At 42.0% G+C, this 27,787-nt stretch overlaps 4 protein-coding genes across 6 annotated transcripts; 1 reads left to right on the top strand and 3 right to left on the bottom strand.

The window, feature by feature from the left end:
- Positions 1 to 37: 37 nt before the first annotated feature.
- Positions 38 to 1,376, bottom strand: fkbp14 (FKBP prolyl isomerase 14). The gene is made up of 4 exons (XM_085803330.1): positions 1,017 to 1,376; positions 581 to 732; positions 321 to 448; positions 38 to 218 (listed from the first exon to the last, which is right to left on the bottom strand). Exons 1-4 carry the CDS (start codon positions 1,211 to 1,213, stop codon positions 60 to 62), a joined length of 636 nt encoding a protein of 211 aa, XP_085659456.1. The 5' UTR covers positions 1,214 to 1,376; the 3' UTR covers positions 38 to 59.
- A 231-nt stretch (positions 1,377 to 1,607) lies between these two features.
- Positions 1,608 to 10,639, top strand: plekha8 (pleckstrin homology domain containing A8). Of its 2 annotated transcripts, none has more exons than XM_085801973.1 (13): positions 1,608 to 1,740; positions 2,597 to 2,713; positions 2,840 to 2,995; positions 3,111 to 3,232; positions 3,496 to 3,654; positions 3,770 to 3,810; positions 4,026 to 4,144; positions 5,585 to 5,972; positions 6,766 to 6,851; positions 7,815 to 7,873; positions 8,171 to 8,372; positions 8,454 to 8,515; positions 8,819 to 10,639. In XM_085801973.1, the coding sequence occupies exons 1-13, from the start codon at positions 1,701 to 1,703 to the stop codon at positions 9,014 to 9,016; spliced, it is 1,749 nt and encodes a 582-aa protein (XP_085658099.1). In that variant the 5' UTR covers positions 1,608 to 1,700; the 3' UTR covers positions 9,017 to 10,639. The 2 variants fall into 2 exon arrangements, with proteins under 2 accessions (XP_085658099.1, XP_085658097.1); XM_085801971.1 differs by having other exon boundaries at positions 3,767 to 3,810.
- A 1,292-nt stretch (positions 10,640 to 11,931) lies between these two features.
- colq (collagen-like tail subunit (single strand of homotrimer) of asymmetric acetylcholinesterase) lies at positions 11,932 to 20,415 on the bottom strand. Of its 2 annotated transcripts, XM_085801969.1 has the most exons (17): positions 20,178 to 20,415; positions 19,503 to 19,612; positions 19,063 to 19,170; positions 18,207 to 18,251; positions 17,994 to 18,020; positions 17,089 to 17,160; positions 16,761 to 16,823; positions 16,642 to 16,668; positions 16,324 to 16,368; positions 16,181 to 16,216; positions 16,004 to 16,084; positions 15,818 to 15,914; positions 15,046 to 15,167; positions 14,517 to 14,636; positions 14,264 to 14,405; positions 14,055 to 14,157; positions 11,932 to 13,938 (listed from the first exon to the last, which is right to left on the bottom strand). In XM_085801969.1, the coding sequence occupies exons 1-17, from the start codon at positions 20,272 to 20,274 to the stop codon at positions 13,869 to 13,871; spliced, it is 1,365 nt and encodes a 454-aa protein (XP_085658095.1). In that variant the 5' UTR covers positions 20,275 to 20,415; the 3' UTR covers positions 11,932 to 13,868. The 2 variants fall into 2 exon arrangements, with proteins under 2 accessions (XP_085658095.1, XP_085658096.1); XM_085801970.1 differs by lacking the exon at positions 19,503 to 19,612 and having other exon boundaries at positions 20,178 to 20,414.
- Positions 20,416 to 21,577: 1,162 nt separating this feature from the next.
- On the bottom strand, positions 21,578 to 27,140 carry hacl1 (2-hydroxyacyl-CoA lyase 1). The gene is made up of 17 exons (XM_085801968.1): positions 26,954 to 27,140; positions 26,597 to 26,701; positions 26,465 to 26,505; positions 26,286 to 26,366; positions 26,118 to 26,190; positions 25,959 to 26,036; positions 25,737 to 25,831; positions 25,509 to 25,621; positions 25,275 to 25,410; positions 24,812 to 24,917; positions 24,539 to 24,622; positions 24,311 to 24,412; positions 24,038 to 24,192; positions 23,421 to 23,579; positions 23,223 to 23,330; positions 22,940 to 23,126; positions 21,578 to 21,811 (listed from the first exon to the last, which is right to left on the bottom strand). The coding sequence occupies exons 1-17, from the start codon at positions 27,002 to 27,004 to the stop codon at positions 21,779 to 21,781; spliced, it is 1,707 nt and encodes a 568-aa protein (XP_085658094.1). The 5' UTR covers positions 27,005 to 27,140; the 3' UTR covers positions 21,578 to 21,778.
- Between the last annotated feature and the right edge of the window lie 647 nt (positions 27,141 to 27,787).

Here is a 27,787-nt window from a genome sequence, read left to right as displayed (position 1 = left end):
ACAAAAGGCACTGTGGTATTTAAAAAAAACAAAAAAAAAAAGTTGTTGAAATAAGTCCTTTAGAGCTCATCGTGTTGATAGGTGAATTCTCTCGTAGATATAAAACCATCTTTATCCTCATCCTCATTTTTGAAGATGTCCTCCACCATCACTTCATGGTGCGTGTCATTAGGCGAGTATCCATGTTTCTGAAATTCCTTCTTTAGGTACTCCTTCACCTGAAGTGCATACAAAATAAAAAATCACAATACATTCACTAATATCAATAACATACACCAGCAATGTCCATACAAGAGAAAAGGTTGAAAGGACTTTCACACCTCCTGTCTGGAGAGCTTCCAGTCATCATTGAGATCCATCTCCCGGAAAGACTCATGAGACCTTGGACCATTTCTAATATCAACGAGCTCGATGTCAAAAATAAGGGTACTGCTTGGAGGGATCTTGCCTGTGAATAAAAACATTAAAGAGAAAAAAAAAACTCAGATGGGGTTATGTTGGACTACAAATGGATGAGGAAATGTGATGTCATATACAATATCCTATACATAACAGAATGAAGCAGTTTCTGTTTCTGTACCTTTTCCTTCCTTGCCATAGGCCAGAGATGGAGGGACTGTCAGCTTCCTTCGCTCTCCTGTGCACATGTCCTGCAGGCCTTTATCCCAACCTTTAATCGCCTCTCGGATCCCAAGGGTGAACCATACTGGATTGTTATCCCCCTGTTTCCAGCTGCCAAGAATACACACAGATTCATCAAGGTTGTTTTTGAGAAAGAAATGTAGGCCAACACATAACTGATATGACAAAAGATGTAGCGTTATATTAATGCACTTTATTCTACTTTTAAAGTCTGTCTGTCTATCTATCTATCTATCTATCTATCTATCTATCTATCTATCTATCTATCTATCTATACATTTATGACAAGCATTCCAATCCAAATGTGACTTTTCCTGCATAAGGACTGGATGTTGCATGCAGCATAACTGTTATTATTCATAGATAGGTGTTACCTGGAGTGAAACATGGTGCCATTGCTCTCCAAGAATCCCTCGTAATGAACCAGAAGCATGTCTCCATATTTTGACTTGCGGTAACACATAAAAGGTTTATGTATAACTTCGATTTTCACCTCTGGCTCGGGTAGTTTCCCCCCAGTGACACCCACCAACAACGAGGGGAGTATCAAGAGAACAGAAAAAAGAATCATTTTTGATAGACAATAGCTGACTTACTGACAAGAGTAAGAAAAAGGCTAACTGAACCCTTTAAATAAAATACCGCACTAAAATAAATGCATGGTAGGAATGCCAAATACGTGGCAGCTAACTTCAGCAACAAACGCAGCCACTTCTTAGCTTGAACCCTCCTCCTTCTACGATTGAATGAATTCATTCCTAAGCCCCGCCCCCTGAATGTACTCTTCCATTTAATTGGTTCTTTCATGTGTCAGTCATCACAAGCCACGCCCACAGTACTTAACTCCCTCTGACGTAGCTGGGAGGAACGTCGTTAGCGCCTCGAGAGCCGCATTCAAGAAAAAGTTTACGTAGTTTTTTCTACGCAGCTGAGATGTAAAGCCGAGGACGTGCCTCCGCAAAAACACAGTGGGCCCCGATGGAGTCGATGCAATCAGCTGTACATCATCTCTCCTCATGATAAACAAGTAATGAACGGCGGAAATACATAATTAAACAATGGAGGGAATGCTGTATAAGTGGACCAATTACATTAGTGGTGAGTTTGTTACACGGTCTTTGTGTTTTTTTCGGTTGTAGAGCTCGTTTTAAGGCAGCTAGCTAGCATGACAACGTCATAGCGTAGTTGTATTGAGTTTTAGTGGAAGCTGGCGTTAGCTACGGTCAGTCTGCAACTGTCGGAGCTTATGCAACACTTTGAATCAACTAGTTATATATGTCCGAGCTTAACTAAGATAGATAGCTGGTTAACGAAGGAGAAGTAAGCCTTATTTTTAAAGTCTGAACAGGTAACGCCGACTAAATGTGGTAGTTCCACCATCTGTCATTATAATCTCATTTAACTACTGATTAGTTGTTGCTGGTAGCACAGCGTAACGTTACAAGTTTGTGAAGCTAACGTTAGATTATGCCGTTTTTAACAAGTCCTTTCCAATATTGGAAACTGAAATACATATAGGCCTACTCAATAAACAAGATTACCAGATCACTTTATTTGTCACATTCATACGCAGTCACAGAGTAACATGCAGTGAAATGTCTCCTGGTTGCTCCTAGACTGACCATATAAGTACAATGAATAAGAGAAATATATATAAATAAGATCAAATACAAACAAGGTAATATAACCAGAAGTGCAAAATATATCAAAGTACGAGGTAGATAAAAACAAGCATTCATCCTCATTCACACACACTCTTTCACACTCATCCTGTCCAGGGGAGTGTGGGGGTGTCAGGCTGAGTCCTGGTTCAGGAGTCTAATGGCCTGAGGAAAGAAGTTCCTCTTTGGCCATCATCCTCCTAAATCGTTTTCCTGATCTCAGCAGCTCAGCAGCAATGTTTACAGCAGCAACAACAACAACGACCTAAATATATAAACTGCGTTTTTCTCAGGTTGGCAGCCTCGCTGGTTTGTTCTCGATGGAGGAACTTTGTCTTACTACGACTCCCAAGAAGATGCCTGGAAAGGATGCAAAGGCAGCATCAAAATTTCAGTCTGTGAAATACAAGGTTGGTATTGCTTGCTCCCTTTAGTTAAATGTATGTGTGTTTGAGAAACTTCTACTGCTTGTTGAATGTTTTTGCTAACAAGCCTGTCGTCTTTTTTTTTTTTTTGCTGCTGCTGCTGCATTTCAGTTCATTCCTCTGACTCCACACGAGTTGACCTGACCATACCAGGAGAGCAGTACTTTTACCTCAGAGCCATCAATGCAGCAGAAAGGCAGAAATGGCTGGTGGCGTTGGGGACGGCCAAAGCTTGCCTCACAGACAACCGAACAAAGAGAGAAAAAGGTACTTGAATTGCCATAACATTCAAATCGGACACAACGCTGTTTGCATTTATACATTTAAGAGCTGCTGTAGAGTGTTGTAAATGGTTTTGGCTCGTGTGCTGTTCCTTTTAAAGAGCTCCAGGAGAACACAGAGGCACTGAAAACAAAGATGTCAGAGCTCAGATTGTACTGTGACCTTCTTCTACAACAAGTAAACAAGATCAAGGAGAACGACGAGGTTGAAGACTCAGCAGAGGTGAGGTTAACATTTGGATGAGCCGATGAAATAAGAGAAGATGTTGTTTGTGTGAAAACTCAGTATAAGGTAGCCCATTTCCAACTAGATATCAGATTGCCATCTGCCAATGCTGACTAATATAGCAGAGAGGAAGAAAATGTTGCTATACTGGTAAAATTTGTTTTTATAAAATCTTGATGTGTCACTAATTAACATACTTAACCTGTCAGGACATTTATGGGAGTGTTTGCTAACGTGCGTGTTTATATAATTCTTTTCAGGCGGGGATAGATACTGGAAACATGGTGAAGTCAACATGCACCACTTTCCTTAAGACTCTAGAGGAATGCATGCAGATAGCAAATCGTACCTTTAGTGCGGATATGGTAACACAGAGTCCACCGGGATCTCCCCCAGTTGCAGCAATCAAACCCCAGAAGGTACTTTTTTTTTCTCACCAAACCTGTCATACCAGCAATGCAGTATAACCAGTCATGGATCAAGTTCCAAAATTCATGTCATTGTAATCCTCTAAAGTCTGTTTTCTCCCAGCAGGTTAAACCAGTCAATCATTTAAACCAGAACCTCGGAGAAAAGTAGGTTGTTATATGTAATAATGTATGTATGTATGTATGTACCACCTCACATGCTGAAATTTTGCTTTTTTCAATTGACAGGATAATATTGTGTTTGTGCTATTAATTTATGTTGTAGTTCTGCAGCGCTATGGCTAAGGAAAAGATCCAGTAGTCCAATTAATAGTTCAAAAGACGAACGCAGCGTTAACACATTGCACTCAATTTCATTCCAGATGGAGGGATTTGACTGAAAGCACAGGTGAAGCAGTTGCACATGACAACCAGAGCCTCGACTCTGGAGCAGAGGGACCAGACGAATCGGACAGACCAGAGCATCACCCCTCCCCGTCAGGTAAACCAGGAGCTCCAGCCACTCACTTCACATGCTGCTGAGTTCCCTGAGCATTTCATAAAGTCAAGACCACAAAGCACCAAAGGGAACAACTGATTGTTGTGTGTACATCATCTGAACTAATGTGGATAGATTGTTGCCTTTTAGCGAGCAGACAGTGATGGATGCCCAGTCACGTTATTGCATTTCCCCCAGCAGTACTAAAGCCTTTACACATGGGAAGTTACTACCGGTGATGGCAAATAAGAACCATGTTTTCTGGTTTGTTTCCAAATAGACCAATACATCATTTAACACTTGTATTTGAGAATTAAAGCAGAAGTAAGCGATATATTTGTGTTAATATAAGTCTTAAATAGTTGTATCTTCCGACAGCAATCACTTACATAGAGTGTTTGGACCGAAACACGGGTCTGTCAGTCACTCTGCTCTGCTCTGAGCCGAAGAGAAAACATTTCTCGTATCCTACAGTTTTTATCCAATGAGGAGAGAGAACGGCATGAAGGGCTGTGTGTGCAGCCAAGGGATGCGCGTGAATGTGGTGACGTAGGGACAAGGACTGTTATGGTGCGTTCAAGGCAGCCCATAACTCGTGTTTTTCCGACCTGTGAAGTCGTACCAGTTCGATCTGGTGCGAGTTCACGGGTCGGAAGTAACGAGTGGCCGTTATAGTGACTTTCACAGGTAAAACAGGTCGGAAAAACACGAGTGGGTTGCCTGGAACGCTACAAAGTCGTAAGTTGTGACTTGAAGCTGTAATTTACGGTTTCAAAAGCCTGCTTGGAACGCAGCATTAGCCAAAACGACCGGATCACTTACTTCTGCTTTAAGTGTTGGTATGATATTATAGAAAGTAGTTAGTCCACCAAATGTAACCTTTAAAGCAGCTAATACAAGACATAAAAACACTTTTTGATCGTTTGAAAGTTTTAATTGTGTAACATTTACATAACATAGTTGGGTTTAGCACTGCGACTTACAGTGATGCAAAACTTGTGGAGGTAAAAACCCCCGTAACCAAAACAGTGGTTGTAAAAAACAATTGCACTTTTAACTACACCCAGGCCAAATATCTGTCGACACCCTGCAGCCGTTGCCTTCTCTTTATTTCACAACGCTAATGCTGTATCGCAGGTTGATGTCACCACTGAAACTGGTCACATCTTACGACACTCACCTGTAATGTTTGTTTTTCATGACAGAGATGCAGCAAAATCTATAGAAAATCTGGGGATGGAGCTAGTGTTGAAGTTTATTACAATATTTACTAAAACAGAAGGAAGGCGGGTGAGTGTGATGTTTGCGTCACTGTCCCCGAGGGAATAAAAGTATATGTGATGGGTTTGTAAGGTAGGTAGCTAAGTGCTGCTCTCACACTTTGCCACACTTTGGTCTAGTAACATATTTTATGTGTATTTGTCTCTCTGCTGTATCGTACAGACTTCGAAGCGAGCGATGGCAACAGCTCAGTCCACGAGGAGCAAGCTGACCCCTCTCCACACACTACCCAGGATTCCTCCGAGACCTCCGAACACTACGACCAGCCGCCAGAGGGGGACGAGGAAGATGAAGTCGCTGACGGCGAAGAGGAGACGACACTAGAGCAGAAGCACAAAGTGGACCAAAGTGAAGAGCAGGACAACAACAACAAGGAAGTGAGCTCTGCCCAGAGCCCTCAGCAGCAGCAGCAGCAGCAGCAGCAGCAGCAGCAGCAGGAGACTGTCACAGACCAAGACCAAGCTCAGCATGAAGGCCACACCTCCAGAGATTCACCAGAGCCTGAAGACACAGAGCAGGTGGAGACTTTCTTCAGCACAATGAGTCACAGGTATGAAAATGCCACTCAGGAAGGTCACATCCTATAGTTACTGTATGAAAGTTACTGTATCATCATCTGTGATATTTCACGGTTACAGTATTAAGATAAAAACCAGTTTAAGCTATATGTAGTATTTTTTATCTCAGGGGGGCAACTGCACCTTTGACTAAACTGCAAATTTATGGAAGTATATTATTAACTGTATTACAGTGTTTCACAGAATAAATTAATAACAGCAGGTTTGGAAAATTTTAATTTAAAAATATTTTAAAATGTCATAATAAGTGTTTTATATTAGTGTGTTCTCTCTTGATCACATGACACAGCGAGGCCCTCGTCTGATGTTTGGGTTTGTAAAGGTTTTTTTGTTGTTGTCAACATTTCACTGTGTATTTCAAACATTTAACTCTCTTTTTTTAATATCTTGAAGAGTGTTACTGAACAACTGACTAGTGTGAACTTGTTATATTATTATAGTGAAGGAAATTATTGTCTCATTCATCCAGTATTCCACTACTAACTACAGTATATGCATTTAAAATGAATGAGACAGTTTTAAGATATTAACACTAAAAAAAACAAACAAAGGACTCTGTGAAGTTGTAGACAAGGTAGCAGACTAGTCTCAGGTATTGTCAGGCAAAGGACTGCATGACACTGTGTGAATCATCTCTCTGGCTTGGTTTTGATGTTTGTACCCCTTTTTCTTTTTTCTGTTTGATTTGATCAAATAAAAATTGAAATGGTATACATCCCTCTAATATATTCTCCTGTTTTGAATCTGTTCTACTTTTTTTTTTAGATTTAGTGATATAAGACTGGACGACGACAATGGTATCCCTACACAAGAGTTTTTGGACTCATGCTATGCAATAGTGCCTGTATTAGGTAGGCCGGTCACTTTCAGCCTCTCCTCATCTCAATCTGCAACGCTTCCTCTTCCTCATCATGCTCATTTTACATCTGTGCTGCTTATTTCACCCTTTTATTATCTTCTTAAGGAAAACTAAATCTTGCTCTTCTATTTTCCCTATTATTTGTGCATGTTCATTCACATATCTGTAATTACAGTGTTACTTTGTGTCTCTGATTCATCGTCATACTTTTCTGTCCCTTCCTCGTCATCTCCTTCTTCACCTGTGTGTCTTTCAGAATGTTGTAGTCTGTCATTTAATAATCAGTACCATATGAAAAACCCGTACAAGTATTTATGTCAGTTGTGCTCAGGATTTTATGGTGATTGACAGAAAAAGTGAAGAGACACACACACAGTGCCTGCCTCTGTGTGTCTCTTCACTTTTCAGAGTGTTATCAGGGTTGTTTGTCATCAATAATGATTTAATTTTACAAAATGGTACAAGCAATTTTCAGATAAAGAAACAACAGTGTTCACTTTTCACTCGTGTTCGATCTCCAGGGTGATATTAGCCTTGTGCTTTATATAGATCAACATCAGCACAGGTCCTAAATAGGCCGACAGTGAGGTGAGAGTAGAGGTTGAATTAATCATAACGTTACATAACGATTAATCTTCTGTACTTACATCTTCATGTACTATGAGCTTTTAAATTGCTGCAAAGCAAGACACAAATTATTTATCTTTTATCCTCAGATGTTCAAATTACTTTCCCTTATTGCTTTCCCACTGTGGCTACTTTAAATCTCCAGTAAAAGAGACGGTTCTCTCTTTCAACTCGTTAAACAGGATTTTGCTGCCTCTTTTATCATTTATCTAAAAACTTTTGACTGTTAATGGTCAGAACATCACACACTCTTTCAAAGTAGGGCACACATTTGAGGATCTGTACTTCAGAAGCGACAAAGAAATGATCATAGATTCTCTCTTCTCAGACAAACTGGGGTCCACAGTCTTTGCACCAGTTAAAATGGATTTTGTTGGAAATATCAAGGTGAGTGCACATGTTTGTTTAATGAGTAATCAATTAACTGATCAACAGCTTATCAGTGAAAAATGATGAGGTCATTTTGTGAAACTTTTTAGTTATTTATGGTGTACCAACAGTGAGACAACATTATGGCTCTCTCTGATTTAACAGACTTTTGTCAGACTTCTGAATCTCTTTACTCTTCCTTTTAACTATGTATGACAAAGATAAAACATTGTAATATTTGTTTAATGAATATTTATATCATTTCAGTTCAGATTAGTGTAACTACATGGCTGTGTGTCTTGTATTCCTCTCTAGAAAATCCACCAGAAGATGATTTCAGACCCTGACAGGTTCCCCACACTACAGTCCATCGTGCTGCATGAAGTCCACACAGATGTCGCCCGCGTGCGCAACTCGGCCACCGAAGCTCTGCTGTGGCTCAGACGAGGCCTCAAGTTCCTCAAAGAGTTTCTGTCGGAGGTCAACGCAGGACAACAGGACATCCACGGAGCGCTAAGTAGGCCACACATCAACACATGGCATTTAATGCAAGGTACACCGTCAGGCGTCCTCATTGTCTGACTCTTTGTCCTTCCAGATAACGCCTACGGGAAGACTCTGCGGCAGTACCACGGATGGGTTGTGCGAGGGGTGTTCGCTGTAAGTTTTTGTTCACTCACTCTCTGATGTCCATCCCTGCTTGGCTGAGCTCTTTTAAGAACTTAAAACTTTATCTGTTTTCTTTTATTTTACTTTTATTTGCTCTTGCTTTTAACTCTGTTTTTAGTGTTTTGTTTGTTTTTATTCTGTTTTATGCTTCTTTTTTTAATGTTTTGTCTTAATGTAAAGCACATTGAGTTGCCTTGGTATGAAATGCGCTATATAAATAAAGATGCCTTGCCTTGCCTTGCCTTGGAGTGAGACAATAGCGTCAGTTTTTGACCTGTTTTTTTTCCCCCACAGTTGGCCCTGAGAGCGGCTCCATCTTATCAAAGCTTCACCGCTGCCTTAGTGTCCAGAGAGGGCGACGAGCTGAAGAGCGGCTTCACCAGCGGCATGCACAGGGACCTGGGCGTTTACCTGCCCGCCATGGAGAAGCAGCTGGCCATGCTGGATGCTCTGTATGAAGAATACAACCTGGAGTCCGACGAGGTGGTGTGAAACTGAACGAACACAAAGACGATTAGAGCTCAAGGAAGGACAGAACCTGAGCGCAGGGGCAGAGTAGTGTCTGACTACTGAAGGAAGGTGCCAGATGCCACGTGCATCTTGTGTACAGCATAATGTGGGCATGACCCGGCCCAGTGTGAGGTGTTTCCAGACGCTCTTAAACTCTACGACCGAAGGTGGTCTGGGTTTGAAGAAGGTGTTGATGTCTGTAGGAGCCTAGAAGGACGAAGTAACAATAAGACATTATGGTGTGAAGAAATGTAGATTCCAGGTCTTGTTCAAAAGACTGTCGGCAGTGTATGGGAATTGAACCCCGTTATGCAGAATCCAAACCATAATTATCCATGGTGACATTTGTTTCCGGTGCATTTTGTCACTGTATTGTGGCTTTTTTATGTACTGTACGTGTTTGAAGGTACAACATTAACCACAAGGTGTTTTCAGCTTTTGACATTTGTGATTCTCCTTGAAGTGATGCGAAGAAATCTATAATCAAGATTTCCCGGTTTCCTTGTATTCACAAATCAAAGTGATTCTGCAATTAAGACAAAGCACTAATTTGTCAAAAACAATGTCAGATTGTCACAAGTTTTTGCTATTAGGCAAGCAGTTTGTCTTTGCACTAACTGTTGACATTATGATTTAATATTCATTTTTATTTTATTTTCCTGTGATTTTAATATAAATCCTGAGGTTCAACAGTGTATGAATTAGTTTTACATTGCTGACACATCAAGAGACTTTCCACGGGACCAAAAGAAGGAAGTGTCATGTGAACGGCTTTAGCCTCCGCTGCCTACGACACCACAGCACACAAGAATGAAATAACACAGTCTATCTGTTAAAATACTGATAACTGCTGAATATTTATGTGGACATCTTCTGCACAAACCTATGCATTTTCACAATGACTATTTATTATGTCTTAAGTTATAAAGTTCACATTAATGTCATGGGGATCGTTTCAGTCTGGCTTCTGTGTGAAGGCATGGACATTGCTATCCATAGAGCATGCTTATTTGATTGCATGGTTTTATGTATTAGGAAACATAGGTGCCAATGGAAACTGAATCTAGGTCAAGACCTCGAATTAAATTAATCATGTAAAGGGAATAGATTGTGAGAGTTCAAATACATCGCTTCTGATAATTAGCAATTCTGCTTAAAGATTTCAGCTTTTTTTTAACATCTCGTTCATGCACTGTTCTACATCTACTTGTTACCAGCTGTCTTTTGATATTTCATGATGTCAGTTCAACAACAATAATAATACAATATAAATAAATGCGTGGTAAGACACCACCTGGCCAGCTTCAAGTGTGGCCGTAGAGTCACTGAGCCATTCGAACAAAGCAGGAACATCCTCATAGGGCTTTTTTTTACTGAGACATGCCACATAGTATTTTCTAACTTTTATTCAAAATTGTCTTTTTTTTGTGTGTTTTCAGGAATGCTCACAGCAAAACCTGCACAGAGGTGTAATAGGCAAATTCCCTGTTCCAATGTTAATCCTGAGAATATGCTATTGTAATATTATAAACCTTTGTGTTTTTTTTTTCTAAGGATGTACATAAGATGCTATTTGATTTTTACTCAATAAATAATTAAGATGTCTCAGTGTGTGTCCACGTCTGTTACAGTCAAATATAATAGAATAACCAGGTTTCTTTATTAAGCCCTTGTTGATCTTGTTCATCATATAAATCCAAGACTAAGCCATATCGTAAATCTGCAGAAGTGCACTATGAAACACATTTGCATACCTTTGCTGTGTATGTAAAATTATTGTTTTGCATGTGCAGCAGTAGTGTGTCCTCTGCCAGGACCACAGCACCCTGCATGCCAGTGATTCCTGCCCATAGGTCAGGGATTTTCACTTGGCTCGGGCCAACAGCTGGCCCGCCGCCTGCCTCCTGTCCCTGTGGCCTCCTTTGCATCAACCCTCTTGTGCCACAGCTGTAACGCTACACCAGTCAACCTGCACTAAAATAACCCCTTTGTTGGAAAAAGTGTTTGATTTCACTTCATCTACTTGATGCCTGTGGCGGCTCAAAATAGAGCCAGCGTCCTACAACTTTAACCATGTGGACCATGTGTCTTTGAGAGTGGGAGAGTAGATCATGATACACTAAGAATAAAGTTAGTTAATTAATTTGTCCATTTTTTAAGGTTTTAACTCCACAGACAAAGAAACTTCACTCAGGGGAGTGGGGGATTCTTCCTCTGTGTGCACAGCAGATCTTTTCATTACAAAGCAGGTTGCCCACTGCATCTCCAGTGACATTTAATGCTGTACTGAGACATCTGTGGTACAAATCTGATTGGTCTGGTTAGGGGGAATGCATGTGATGGGATAAATACACCAAGGTAAGCTTTTACTCAGACATCTCAGAAGACAAATTGTCCTGATGTAATTTAGAAAAGAAATACGGCATGCTAATAGGGTTATACGGTCGCATTGAGCCCTCAAACATCTCTGCTGCAACGCTGGCTGGCTGCCCGTTCGTCCCCAAAGCTCTATCGCTGTGCCTCATCTCCAGGGCACAGGCCGGGCACAGAGGGGGCTTCATCGAGACAGGATGAAAAGCTGAAAACCCCATTGTCATGTCTGAGAGAACGGCAAGAGTTCACTGTGGTCTGTTTTTCTATTTGGTCGAACACAGCACTTTGCAAGGAGCTGCTGACAGCATCTTTTTTACCACTTGATGGATATCAGCTTTTTTTTTCTTACAGTGAGAGCTGCTCTGAGGGAACGTCAATAGCATCTCTATCACTGTCTGTTGGCTTTTTTTTTTTTCTTTTCCCCAATCACTGTCACCGCTTGCTCACAGCGGAGAGGAAGCAAAGCTGCTGACAAACCCGTCTGAGCAGAATGTGAAGATGCACATGGAGGAGGACGGAGCGGATGATTTCAATTTCCCTTTTTATTTTCAGTTCTTTTGAAAACTGTCCACAACTCCTGTAGAAATAATAACAGAATAAAGACACAAAATGAACCTTAACTACCCCAGTCACAGTGAATAATATATTTCATAAAGCCTTACAGTACATTACCACATGCATTGTTATGTTTCAACATTGTTGTGCATATACACAGTACAGGATACAGCACAGCAGCACAGGCCACAGCCACAACATTCAACACAGTTTTCAAAACAGTATTTCAGCTTTGTGCGTGGCACAGGTCATCACTATCATATAAGGTGTGTCACACATACAGTACTTAACTACACTCTGGCCAGAGCAAGACTTGACATTTCTTAAGACACCTGCTATGCTGATGAATGCAATGGTTAACAAAACTCTTTCTGTGATTAACAAAGTGGAAGTGTTGCACAAATCTATAGCACGGTATCACAAGCATGCGGACACAATATATTAACAGTCTTTATCTTTGGATTGCTTTTACAGATGAATCACTTTGTAACACCTGACTACATATAAGTTTGGCTGAGAAAAAGGTCTCCCTTGGCACTGCGACTCATACAGTAGCTTATGGAAAATGTCAGCTTATATCGGCAAAAGTCACTTTCACCATCGGTGCCCAGCACACTGCAGACTACATCTACATTGTTAAGTTTACTGTTGAGTTTCTCTGTTGCTGTATATACTGTAAGACAGAAAGACTGGATAAAGAGGTATTGGAGTAAATACAGTAATGACCATAGAACAGACTGGAATTGTGATTCCTCCCCAATTTTAGCAGCTACGGACTCTTCCAGCCTTTCCTGTGCAGTGAGAAAATTAAGAACATAACAGTTTCAAGCCTTCACATACAGTATTTTTCATTTCTCATGGGAGCACAGGGAAGGAACACGATCGTACCGACAGGACTGCACGCCGTCGATCCTTTAGAAGCTCTTGTTTGAGCTGCGTCTGCCTCAGCGTGCAGTCGCTGTGCCATGTGTGATTTACAAAGAGAGTAGTGGAGGATGGCTGTGAGAGGTGCTGTGTGGAGCTACAATACCTGTTGGTTCCTGAGAAGTTTTTTGAATTGATGAAACCTTGTCCAGACTCTGGATGTCCCTGTCAAGTACAGTTCCATCACAAGGTAATAATGTCCAGTCGGCCTCTGAAGTCTCCCAGGAGCTGGAAGTGCAGCCTCCTGGTATAACAGACTCCATTTGTATCCATTTTCTAACCTTAGATACTGATCTCACTATTATAAGCCTGGTTTTACCTGTATGACTGAAATTGGTGATGTGATATTGAGAGTATACGATACGAACCGTGTTGTGGCGATTATAAATAAATGGATAGGTAACATGCTTGAATAGTGACAGCTACTGTTGTGGTCTCTCATGCAAATACTGTGCACTGTCACACTGCAGTAAAATACCTGCGGCCATGGCTCTGGATGTCCTACTGCCTCTCTTTCTCAACAGTAACTGGGTCAAGATTAATATGACTCTGGCCCGGCTACTGCTCCTCTGCAACATCTCCCACTGGCACTTAATTAAGTCTGTGCATGGCTGTCACACAATTGTTGCATGTAGAGGCTGATTCCGGTCCAGTCAGGCGAGGAGAGGAGGCCGGTCTTAAGTCCTGCTTGTTAAGACAGATTGCAGTTGTCCTGTGCATTTCCTATTTGTGGGTAAAGGCTTTCGCCTCCCTTGACCGACTCTATAACTCCGGGGAGCTACGTTGCGTCTCAGCAGCAATACAGAGGAGTTATATATATGTATGTTTTGATTTTCTTTCGTCATAGAATCAGTGGCTTCCTCTTCCTTCAGAGTCTCTTGCTTGGTGCATTATTGTTCTTTTTTTTTGCATAAATATATTCCTGTTATGTGTCAAGAGTAACAACACACAGAGGATCCTACTGCACTGTCCAGCCTCGTCCTCAAGTGAAGTACTTGCAGTTTGTGGAGTCAATAACACAGTGCGGTGTGCACTTGAGTTGGCCATATGACCTGGAAACACAAAGGGGAAACATCTTCACATCAGTTTGACATGTCAACAAAACACATGTTTTTTTTTTCAATGCAGCAAAGTGTTTTGTCCGCAAATAGTTGTAAACTGTGCCTACCCTGGAAGATATGAATTGCATGTCTGGTATCCAAAGTCTTTTCCATCACACTCCTCGGCCCCCTCATAGCGATATCCGTCTCCACAGTAGGCGTGTTTACACTCTGTGGTGAGGGGAGACAGCAGGGGTGGAGGGGTCAGGGTATATGTGCACAGCAAAGTACAACCAAGGAGCTCTCAGAGACAACCTCACATAGACCCATGACTTACTGACGCAGCTGTCAGTGACGACTCTGTTTCTGTCATCGCACTCCTCCCCGCTGGAAATCTGCACTATCCCGTCACCACAGTAACCTTCATCATCGGGTGCGTTTTCCATGGACTGGAAAGGTGTTAGCTGGAATGGAAAAGTCTTTACAAGAGTTTAAAACACGTAGAAAAGAAGGAAAACAACAACTAACTGATAGATCACAATACGAAAAATATAAAGTTCAAATCAGATTTCGGTGCAGTGCTGTGATACCTGGATTGGGAGCCAGCCATCGATGTCTTTGAAATAGAGAGATCTCTGATCTTTGCGGAATGCGAGAGCGTTATCAATGTGAAGGCGCTCCAGTTCTTCCTCATTGCTGACAACAAATATCTGGATGAAAGGAGAGTGAAAGTGAGAAATTTCCCCGTCGTATTTTCAATATTTAGTGCACTTGGAATTTTAAGGTTGAGTCCCATGTGCAATGTTGAGATATTGAACATCAAAATTTAATCTCACAGTGGGCAATGTGTGTCTCGGAGCAATATCTATCTACCCCCTTGGCATACTTTTATTTTTTAATACTTTTTATCTTTAAATAATTAACTCAGAAGTTATTAAAAACCCACTAGCCTCAGAGTTTCTGAAAATTTACAAGTCAAAATAACATCTTACTGCACTATATCAGAAACTTTAACTTTTCTCAAATGACTGAACGTAAAAGCCCCTTAACAAACACTATAAATGACTGTACATCATCTTTTTACATTATACTGTAACAAGACTTTACTCTATTACTCACCGCTGGAACTTTGGGATAGTTTCCTCTGGAGGAATAATCATCAAATGCGGAGCTGCTGCAGCTGCACTTCCCAGGAGGCCCTGGTGGACCACGTGCACCTTTTGTTCCAACCATGTAAAGACCTAAAACATTCGCAGAGAGAAAACTCATCAGCATGTTTAATGCCAAGTGCCAGAATGCTGCAGGCTCAGACGGGAAGGTGTTGTTGCGACCACAGGCTGTACAGTAGCTGATGTAAATACCATAAGTCATGAAAGTAGCGTGTGAAAGTACATGCAGTATCATAGGTCATCTATCAAGAGGCAGACGCAATCTATTTAATTCTTGTAGAAACCCGATCAAGATCACAAATGTCACTTTAATTACGCGGTGACATAATATTTGTAAAACTGTAGGGAGTCTCGCCATCTGTGAACCCAGTTTAGCCACATGATGTCATGACGACAGCGTCCTGTTTCACCTCAGGAGATTAGATTTCTCCGGTGCTAAATAAGACTGCCGGTGTTACCTCTTACTCTGGTCTAGAGTGAGCGTCCTTCTGCTGATGGGCATGTTTTCTTCTCTTCTCATTGGTAGCACAGTTTTTCACACACACTCTCAGAGAGCAGAGGAAGTGCAGATTCACATGCAAACCAATCCCTTCTAAAAGGATGCAGGTTCATGCGCTGACTAAACATCCGTTCACTGCCCTCAAGGTTTTGTTGTTGTTGTTTTTTCTTGGGAGGATTTCATTTCTGCTCTGTTGGAAAACAGGAAAGGTAAAAGTTCTCACCTGTAGCAGGGGAACCAGGAGGACCGGGGTGGCCTTGAGGTCCCTGTGGGCCTGCAGGTCCCATAGGACCTGAACTGCCTAGGTCCCCTTTCACTCCCTGACACACGGTCAAAACAACACACAAGGAGGTTAAATGTAAAACTCATAAAAAATCTCGTACACAAATCCAGCCCATGAACACCTCACCTGTTTGCCTCTTTTCCCCGGTCGCCCGGTAGGTCCTCTGTTTCCTGAGATTCCAGGTTCTCCTTTTGGACCCATTTCACCCTGAGAAAAAAAAAATCACATCAACTCAACACTTGAGTCAAAGTTGTAATTGTGGGTGTTGATTAAAAATCCTGCTCTCTCAAATGTGTCACTCACTTTCTGTCCAAGCATCCCTGGGAAACCCATACCGCCCTGTGGACACAGATCAGTAAATCATATCACAGCATCATAATAACATAGTTTGTGCAGTGAACAGTAAATATACACAGCTGCTGCCGTAATGTTTGCAGTGAGCTCACCTTGTCACCTTTCACTCCGCTCTCACCACGATCACCGCGAGAGCCCTGATGGAGCAGAGCACAGTTACACAACATTTACTTCAAATGCAAATGTTAATTCATTTCATTTACTCCTTTATTTGTAATGGGACTCTACATAATTCATAAACAAAAAAAAATATTTGTTGTAAATATGCCAGATTTAGCTCAAGAGCTAATTTCCATCTGTAGTTCCATGGTCCACAAATAAAATTACAGTAAGACAAAAACAAAACAAAAACAAATTTGATTGCATTTAACGTGTTCTGCTGAATAATCTGAAGTAAAGCGGCTTCGTACCTTTTCGCCTTTATACCCCGGTAAACCCTAGAGGAAACATACACAAAGATGAGACCAAATCATTCTAAAGAGAGGATCACACATGTGTCATCTGTGTAGGTGGTATGTGTAGGTCATACCCTTGGCCCAATTGGTCCTCTGGCTCCAGGTAATCCCATCAGCCCCGGGTCACCTTTCTCACCCTATAGAGGAAACATCAGACAAATGTGGACTGGCTTCATTATTGGGAACACATGTCCCAGATTCCCCCCTCCACCCCAAAGCACACAGTGAATGAGGTTCCTTTGTGCTATTTCAATCACCCACATGTATGGAAAAAGGTTCCATGTTACATAACAATGTACAAATCAAAACTGCACTCATCCACACCACCTTGTCTGGTCACTTACTGGTCTCAAGTATCGTCATATATCTTATCGTCTACATTATAAGGTCTGACTTACTCACTTTGGGCCCACTTGGTCCTGGCCATCCAGCTGGTCCCTTGCTCCCGGGAAGTCCAGGAGGACCTGTCCGACCCTATCAGGAGAAATCAATTTTTAACACTGACACAGACATACCTTATAAGAGGCTAATAAAACAACTGCTGCCACAGCTGAAGAAGTTGTTTATGAAATCAGGCTCACTTATGCTTGTTTGACAGCCTGCTTGCTTGGAGTATTTATCAGACACTGCTGCACATGTTGGGGGGAAAATGACTTTAACAAGCCCTGTCACATTGGTCTCTTTAATTAAATGATGGGCTGTATATAGAACAAGAGTCCGTGCTTGTGGGAAATAAAATGATTTACGACCTGGCTGAAGCACTAAGCTAAATTGCACCGCAGTGCTGCAAAGCTGCTCGGTCAGGCCACCAGCCAGTGAAGCTCTCCCACCGGGCTGCTTTTTACTGCTCCACCACAGTGACTGATCATAGGAGGGGTCACTTCTCTTCTGCCTGCGGTGATCAAACCCTGAGCTTTCAATAAAACTGTGCGTGCTCATCCTCCCTTTTGCATAACGGAGAGAGGGAGGGCCCATCTGACAGGGGAGGCATGATGCTGCTGGATGTCTTTGAGGGGTCGATAGGGAGGCAATATGTTCCCCCCTTCTGTGAGAGGAGACCAACAGCATGTTAACTCCCTTCTGCTGACAAAAACAGGCTGTCTCAGCAGCTCTGCATCCCTCGCATCCTGTCAATGTGTCTGTTCTGTCTCCTGTCAAGGTTGCGCTTCCTCACAATTTCTTGATGCACACAGCCAGGCGCAGGCAGTGCTCTGAGTTACAGCTAGCGAACAGGCGGAGGCACTGTATCTCATTTTTGAGTAAATCCACTTAGTGGAGAATATGGAGTGATTAATGGAGACTCTCACCTTTTGCCCAGGTCTTCCAATTTCTCCCTGACAACAGGATGTGGAGGAGGGAACATAGACAGCGGTCATTTAATACTCTTCCAGCAAACATCTTTCAGTCATGTGCAACAGGTCAATTTAATTTTAGCTCACAAAATAATGAGTAGCTTGTGAAATGTGTAATGACCGAAATAAATGAGATGAGACGGGCACAAGGCGAAGTAAACTGTTTACCTTTTCTCCCTTAGGCCCCGCTATGCCAGGTAATCCAGGTGGACCCTGATGAGCATTAAAAAAAAAGAGTAAATACGCAGCATATGCTCATAAATCTCTGTGATAGCCATCTAAATTAGTTTTATTGTCCACAATGTCCCACCACAAAGTCATGTCTGCTTCTGGAGGCCCACAGCTGCAGTTTCAATTAGCTAAAGGCTGAGTGGTCACTATTGATTTAAAAAGTGCCTTGTGGGTCTCTTGATATACTGAAATGCTGCTGCAGGCCAGACGGTGCTGTAACAGCACCAGCAAAAGCTTTAACAATCATTTGGTAAATCTGCTTTCCGCTAATGAAACACTGGGGGAACGATGCAGGAGGTTCGGTTTACAAGAACCTACCGATCTAAAATGTCTTTATATCTTTCATCACCAGAGTACACAAACACACGCACACATGCTTGTGTTGGTAATCCCTGGAATTTACGCGACACAGTATTTATTTCCAGGCAGACAGCACTTCGGACAGTTTCTGAGAATGATGTGTGGCACACTGGCAGGCAGTGGAAAAAGGCTATTTGTGTCTCGGGCTAAATGTAAAGCGTTAATGGGCTGCTGTGTTGCATGGGCCAGAGAAATCCCCATCCCTGCTCTGCAGGAACTCTCAAGTTGGAGCGGAGATGAGGGCTAATATGTTCCTGTCAAACTAAATCTTAACACCTTGAATCTGTGCAAACCCCACACATGAAACAGAGAGAGTGAGTCTGTGATTCAAGCAAAGTGACAACTACATTCAAGCCAAACTGCATGAGGTACATTGGAACAATATTATTATTAATAGTGGGATAATGATGTTTGGGAAAAATCTTGATTCTACCTGAGGTCCAGGGGGACCAGCAGGCCCGGGAAGACCTCTGACACAGTCAGGATCTTTGTGCTCATTGCCCTGCTCAGTCCCAGCACCATTACGTGAATCACCTTCATTCTGTAACATAAAAGACAAAAGTAAGATACGAGTGTTTTATTCCACAGGTTTGGCAAATGCTAAGTGGACAGAGGAGAACAGAGTAACTCTGACTTTACTACGTTTGTCAGAGACCGAGTTTCATCACATCCTCATCATAAAATTTCATACCGCTCCGCAAAGCACCTGTTAAGCCATTTCTTCCCGCAAACATGTTCCACCATCTGGGTATTTTTAACAGCCTTGTTCGGGGGTCAAAAAGATAGTAAGAGTGTGGGGCAACCTGGATTTCACCCAAGGACATGTTAACGGTCAGATATTCCACAATAGAAAGTCACATGACTTTGACTCACATGAGTGTGGCGGCGCCAAAGTGAAGGGGGTGGAGGAAACAGCGGGGGTGGAGGTGGACTCAGTAAACAGCATGGGTTGAATCTCTTCTGCTGCTCCTGGGGTCTGAGAGCTGTGCAAGGTGTGCAAGCAGTCAGTCAAACAGGTGGAAATGACTGGTGTCGAAGAGTGCAACTAACTAACTGAGTGTGTATCCTAAACCTCTTCTTTAGAACAAGCAGAGAAACTCTCAACTCATGACACATGGACATGCAGGACAAGTATAAAGGGACATAATTATCTCATACAACAAATGTCACACTCATGCAGTAAAAACCTGGACAAAGCATAGAGGTTAGACCATGCAGGGGCAGCATAAGTGACAGGGAAACAGGTGCAAACTATCAAATCATGACACCCGTCCAGCAGAGTTCCTAAAGCTGGACACAGATATGAAGTGCCTGTGCCTCTCACTGAAGAACTGGAGCTGGTCTCGCTATTTATAGAGGCATTTCCAGTCTACCTCATGGGCGACAAGAAAATAAAAACAAGTGTGTTTTACAAACATATTGAGCTCAAAATACATCCATTGCTTTTTTACAGCTCAACTACCAGAATAACTGTGCATGTATGATACTGTATCTTACAATATACACACAGACACACACATGCAGGCTCAGGAATGGGAGTTTTCTTACCTGCTGGGAATGAAATAAAGCTGTCCAGAAAAGAGGACTGAGCCAGGCCATAACAGAACCACAGAGGCAGATATAATCCAAGTGTTAGAAGAGTCATGCTGCTCCAGATAGTTGCCTGACTTTTGTTTCTGAGCCACAGCAGCGCTCGCTCACACACGCTGCCTTTCTCTCTCCCTCTCTCCTCACTGTCCTCTCCCCTCCCTCTCTGCTCGCTCCGCTCTGTCTCCTTTACGCCCTCAGAAGAGGGTACGCCGACCAATGCCCATTAAATCTTTCCTCCGCATCAGTGTGCGCTAAAATTACAGGAGACAGCCCGCCAGTTGCTTCGGGTGCCAATATTAGATCCCTACAACTGCAAGGGGGTGCCTTTTGTTGTTTGCGCTCTTCTCAAACTAAAACCCACTGGGGGATTTTTCTGCAAGAGATTCAAAAAGGATGCTGCACAAAGGTGTAGAAAAAAAAAAAAAAAAAAAGCACGTGTGCATCAATCTTCTGTGTGTCTGTACAGGTTCATACATCTTTTTGTATGCAGAGTGCATCCCACCGTGCACCATGGCATCCATTTAGTCTAGGACAGATTGGTTTTATTGGCCAGTCTGTCCCACAAAATTAAGTATCTGCATTTCCAAAGAGGCTCTTTGTGGACTGTGAAAAGAAAATGGAAATACAGACAGCATTACCTCTCAAGAGCACTTCAGCTGTAATGATATGGAAATTATTCTTCTTCTTTTTTTATGGAAAAACAAAAATGCATCATTTGGGTCTACAGGAGATTGAGTAAGCAATACACTAACACACAACATTATCTAATAAGATTGAGGACACTTTTTTTTTTTCCAAAGCTGTCACTGCATTGAAATAAATAAATAAAAACTGTAGATATTGCATAAGCTGGTTACTGCTGTTTGTTCAAAGATTTCACTGACAAGGTGTGAGATTTAAGGAGAGTGTGAATTTATGTAAATGCAAATGAAAACAGAGAAACTTGGAACTGGATTTTAACAGCAAGTCAATATAAAATCATATATTTCACTGTCACTGGCTTGCACTGGATCCTTTTGGATGATAGGTTTAATAAGCTAAATACAATATGTTCAATTACAACCCTACATTTATTATTTAGTTAGTTTTAGTACAAATGTCTGTGTTCTGTTTTCAGATCTGAGGTTTTTCTGTAATTTGTCTTATTTTGATATCATTGCCAATTTACTATTGATGGGTTTTTGACTGTTTGTTAGAAAAGAAAGTCATTTTAGGATGACACATTGAAATTACAGGTAACTGTGAAGTATATTACACACATTTATGTGTCAATCATTTCATCAAGACAATAATCACCGGAGCAATAGCTGCAACCCCGAGTAGGAGAAAAAAATAAAAATAAAAGAGAAAATAAAATGAATTGTACCATGTATAAAAAATTTTATTGTTGAATTATTTAATACATTGTTACACTACTGAGTAGCAAGAACCACTACAAATATTGGGTTATTTCATGGAAACAATCACAAAAACAACCTTGTGTTTCCCAGTTTAAGTGTCCTGAGGAAAACACTGCTGTTCTGACAATGATCTGGATGAAGGAGGAGGTGATTCTCTCTCTATAAGTTGGAGCGTGTGAGCCAAGGAAACTCCTGCAAGTACAGACAGCACAGTATTGTATTAGACCTTAGAGCCATTATAATTATGTAAAGGGCCTTTTGTGGCCTACACAGATGCTGGAATCTACTTGACCTTCAGAAATGTAAATGTGAAGGAACAATGAAGTCTGTCTTCAACTATTATCTAAGACTCAACTTTAAATAACAGTAAGGAGACAAATAATGATGGCAGCACACGTCATATGAGGGGAGGGAAGGGTTCAGCACCAAGGATACAGCCCCCAATACAACCTTAAAACATGTCGGTGAAGGGTTGCGTGGATACATTCAACATAAACACAGGGGGCCATGCTTTCTAATTATGGGGCCCCTGAAATAGAAAGGTCAGGTTGGTGTGAGGTGGAGGGATTGTGAGGGGAATACAACAGTTCTGTGGTGCACCTGGACTGTACGGATTACTGGTGGGCAAGGCACGTCAGTCACGTAGCGCTATGAGGATGAGACAAAAGACGAGTAAACACCGAGCTGTTTGTTGTTCGGCACTAATCGTGGACTGAAACGCTGCGGCTTTTAATCACTCGTGGATTAGCTGCGACTGTCGGCGTCACTCAAGTCATTGTGCATCTTCTGTTTGTTTCCTCTCCAGATAAAACGAAACAGGACCTGAGTCTGAATGTCCAGCCATCCAAACCTGCAGCCTTTAGTCCTGCACACTCGCACATATCTGAAGTGCTCATTAGCGTCACATTAAGTCTGCAAGAGGATAAAATATGGCATGAGCTCATCATATGTAATGTCAACATCTTGACCCTGTAATCCTAGCTCTGAGGTTAACCCTCAACATTTGTTCCATGGAGACGCTATCTCCTAATTGACCTAATTAAAATGTCTAACTTCACCTTTGCCAGGTAAAGTTTCAGCCACCTTGATTTACAATGACCATGTTGGAGAAAGCCCAGCATGACAACAGCATTTTAAATCAGCTGACTTGTGTCGTTGCAGCATCAGTAACATCCTGAACCACAAGGGGGCGTATCATTTCCACAATCTAAATCCAGCACCACAACAAAACTCCAAGGGGTTCTTTCCTGTGCCTGACAGTTCACAGCCATGCATGCTGCATAAACATATGTATATTGTTTGAATGACGACGACAGTTACCTGCTGTTTTCTGTCAGAGGACGGGTCAATAAGCACGTTTAGGAGGCTCGGCCTCTCCCAGTCACTCAGGCTGAGCTGTAAAGCGCTGCGAAGCTCCTCCACCGTCCTCACCAGGAAGCCTCGACCTCCGAACGCTGTCATAACCTGATCATAGCGTGCCTCGGGTAGGAGGGTCACAGGGGGCGCTCTGATAAGCAACATGAGATAAAGCTCCTTATATCACAGCAGGGACGGAGAAAACATCACAAATGTAAATGTAGTGTATTATGATCCCTGGACTCACATAGAGGTCAGATCTCCCATTTTTGCCATTTCTTTCCATGTTTCAGGATCCACTCCGCTGTATATACCGTTATTATTGACCACGATAATGACCACAGGGAGGTTATACCTGTGAAAATAACAAGGCAGTTGTGAACTTAAGTTGCATGAGGAGGCTGAATAATACATTGCATACTTTTTTTTCAAAATTTAAACCTACCTGCACATGGTTTCCACCTCCATGCCGGAAAATCCAAAGGCACTGTCTCCTTCCACACAGACGACCCTCTGGCCTTTATTCTCGCTCTTCTCCACAGCCGCTGCCGCTATCGCAAAACCAAGGCCCACCCCCATTGTTCCAAATGTGCCGGCATCCAACCTGCACGTCATCAGGATTAACTAACCACAGGCTACAAAAAAATGTCCAGAAGCTTAAAGACTTGATAAAGACTCTAATATCTTGAAATAACAGAGTCAATATTCAAATTGTTTCAGTGTGAGAATTTCACATTTGCTGTGTTCTGAATAAACTGCATATGATTACAGATGTATTCCCATGTAGTTTACACAGGGAGGGCAGCCAAAAAAAATCTCCCAGGAGGATGGGAGGGGCTTAAACATTTACACAGTAAGATCAGGTCACTCATCCTCACGAGGAGCATGTGGAAACTACTCCTCCTTCCTCCACCCTCCTATATCACCTCTGCTTTTTCACTTCTTTCCAGTCCCTATGGTATAAACATTATTGTGCCAAGTTATGTTTGAAAACATAAAGAATGAACCAGGGTGAAGGTTTACGACAACCGGATAACATCTGCTTCAATGAGACTGACTTGCCTGTGTCGAGGCAGGTGGTTGTTGAGCATGGTGCGGCCTATGTCCATGGTGTTTGCCCCTTCGCTGACAATGATGCAGTCGTGTGGCAGCAGCTGGGAGACGTGGTGAAACACTGTGTAGTAGTTCATGGGCAATGTTGACTGCTGAGCGAGAGCCTGTGGAGAGACGAGAGGCAAAAATCTTGTCAAATTACATAAGCAATAACAATTTAATATACTACATCTACATGGAATACACCAAATACATTACTATTACATTTATGTCTACAATCACCTTTGATATTTTTGCATTAGCAGCAATTTTGTCCTTCAGCACGCTCCACCACTCTGTATCAGCGGGATATTTCCAGCCATCTTTATGGACACATGTCAGGAGCTGAAGGGTAAAAAGTGAATCAAAGGTTTTTACAGTTTTATAGCGCATCAAGATATTGCCACAAGGAGAGAGATGCATCAAAGATGGGAGAGTTTTTATGTCTGAAACGAGTTGCAGTTCATGCACCTGAGTGACAATAGCACTGATGTCTCCCAGGAGAGCAACAGCAGGTCTCACATTGTTCCCCATCTCCTCAGGGCAAAGGTCAACCTGCACACAGAGCACAAATGTGTTATTGTATTCGAGCGGCAACAGTGAAACACAGTGCAAGAGTTCATGGTGACACCAATCCTGAACTTGGTAACTGAATACACAATTAGCTTTAGGGTAGTGATGGTGGTTTTTTCTAAACATTATTTTTGAATATCAAAACAGCATTTCACTTTCTCATTCACACACCTGGATGACTTTGACATCAGGGTCAAATCGAGGTGGCAGGCCGAAATGCAGAATCCAGTTGAGCCTGGCTCCGAGCAGAAGCACGACATCGGCCTGGAGAAGAGCTCTTGGTAACAATAACAACAGAGGTGACAATCAAAAACAAACCGTACAGATTGTACCATGATCTAACACAAAACTTCACTCAAGAGTGGCACATAACAGATCTACAACTTAACATCTAATCTTTATGAAAAACAGTTATGACACATTTATATTCTCACAAGGATTTTTTTCTTCTATGGACAGGAGATGAAACAACTTGTACTGTATGATAAAGTGTTGCCATTCCAATTTTGGTAACATTAGGCAACATAGCTCTTGCTCCTTTTGACTTACAGTGCCTCACGTTAGACAAAAGTGTTAACCAAATGCATTTTTTTTTTTAATTCCTGCACATTCTTTTGGTGAAAGAGTGTCTCACCTTGAGCGAGCAGCAGCCACACAGTTGGGGTGATCGTCAGGCAGCGCTCCTTTCCCCATGGGGGTTGGCAGGAACGGCAAACCGCTCATTTCCACAAACTTCCGAAGAGCAAGTTCTGCTCGGCCATAGGCTGCTCCTGTTGGACACAACAGCACTCATATCTTATTCAATTATATTCTATCCCTCAGTCATGAAGAAAGAGAGTTTTTCACTCTTTGTGTATTTTAATGTTACCTTTGCCAATGATGACCAGGGGTCTTTTAGCTGCTTTCAAGACAGATATAGCCTCAGTGATTGCACTGTGGTCAGCTAAACTCACTGGGGGAGGTGGACAACAGGAGACCTCTCTGCAAGACACACACACTTCTCTCAGTGTCTTTACACTTGGACACCACAGAAGTGAAGCTACACAGAAAAAGAATATTTAAAATCTATCTGCAACGAGTGTCATTGTCAGCAAACCTGACGTTGCTCCTGTCCACTTTGGCATTGACCATGTCCCCTGCTATATCCACATAACAAGCACCAGGACGTCCGTACATGCTTGTGCGCACCGCCTACAAGCAATCAAACACAATACAGCTTCATTTTAATTATCCTTTAACTCCACACAATGTCTGATTGAGTCTGTGAGGTACATTCATGAAAGGGAAAAATAAATGTAACATTAGGTTGAGATGTTACCTTCTCTATCACTGAGGGGATGGCCTCCAGGTTGCTGGGCCTGGCAGAGAACTTGCTGTAAAGGCGACATGCTTCCACCTAACGACAATTGAAAATGTGTCAATTTATTGAAGCATCAACAGGCCAAAAAAAGAAAATTCATAAAAAGGCATGTTTTACTTGAGGGAACTCCTGAAATGCCCCAGCTGTTTCCTGGTTTCGATCTGAGGAGCCTCCAATCACAACCACAGGCCTGAGCACATTCAACATGTACTGGTTAAACGGATTTATGGCCACAGGTGCGATGGTTAAAATGCATCAAAACGAATCAACATCAGTTTTTCATACCAGCAGTTCATGTTAGAGTTGGCCATCCCACCCAGAGCGTGGATGAGCCCCGGTCCAGACACCACCAGGCAGGCCCCTGGTCTGGATGCAGATAAGCACAGGAGACAACCACATGGAGACATGAAGAAAACACACACACCTAGGCTCCTATCAATGTCTTCAGTGAGTCAGTGTCTTACCTCCCAGTCAGATATCCAATGGCAGAGGCTGCATAGCATGCCTGTTGTGCGACAGACTTGATTTGAATACAGTAAAAACAACAACAACAAGTAGATAAACTGCAGTGCAGCATAATTAAAAGTGGTTTTTACCGCTTGTTCATTGCGCATCCCCACATATTTGATCCCTGCAGCCTGAGCAGCCATGGCAACTTCAATGACAGGAACACCAACTATCCCAAACATGTAGTCCACTTTCTGCAGGGAGGGACACAGCGTGGACACGACCACAACACCACAATATAATATAATAGGAGTTTGGTGTGCTTTTAAATAGCTATGAAATGTATTTTACTGTATTAAAGGGCTGTGACGGTTGTTGACACATGGACATGAACTTTGACACAGTTTTTTTTTTTTTTTTTTTGCTAAAGTAATATCATGCTGTCAGTTTACGTGTCAGATACTCCAGAAACCTTCGTAATGTTGGTGTTTACTTCACGGTCTTACCTGAGCCCTGAGAGACTCCGCGATCAGCTGAGCTCCCGTCACTTCGTCCATGACTCCGTCTCCTTCCTGAAGAGCAACAAGTGAAGCCAGAAAAACTACTTCAACTCTCACCTACACGGACACGGGCGGGTCACTGGCTCCAGTTTGTTACCGTCCACAATCTGTTCCTGATCCCGCCCTCGAGTCCACCACTTCCGGGTTACGAACCAATCACAGGAGGCACAGCACGACTCTAAAAAAAATTAACTCTGGATAATTTTACTTTTTCAAATTTACTTATCGTGCAATACAGCCTTATAGATTTCAACCTGATTAAACGATTAAATCTGCTATTGATAATTGTCATTGTCAATTCAACCCTGGATTTGACCAATTTGTCTTGGTAATAATAATAATAATAATCTTTTTACAGTCTATGGTAATAACCGAAAAAAACAACTGTTTCTCCGATTCCAACATGACAGTTTCACAGGATATTTCATTCACTGTCATAGATGAACAAAAAATACAGTTTAGATGCTGACACACGATTCTTCATTTTAAATTACAATAATTAATTAATTAATTAATTTTAGGATTAATTTCAATCATTGCAGCTATTGATTGCAGAATCATTGCAGAAACTGATTCTTTAATATTTAAGCAATGTGTGAATCAATAACCAAAATACAGATTACATACCGGTAAATGACAAGTCTAGAGATTTTCATGCTGTTTTACATCAACCTAGATTATTATACTTTCATATACTAGTGTAAATAATTGACATTTTGGAATAGAGCTGATCGGTGTGACTCTTATCGCAGGATTTCCAGAGGAATATGAAGTTGCTCG

Source organism: Trachurus japonicus, chromosome 16 (assembly GCF_045865225.1).
Source record: "Trachurus japonicus isolate A0001 chromosome 16, Traja_1.0".
NCBI classification, from domain to species: domain Eukaryota; kingdom Metazoa; phylum Chordata; class Actinopteri; order Carangiformes; family Carangidae; genus Trachurus; species Trachurus japonicus.
This window is presented reverse-complemented; position numbering and strand designations above follow the sequence as displayed.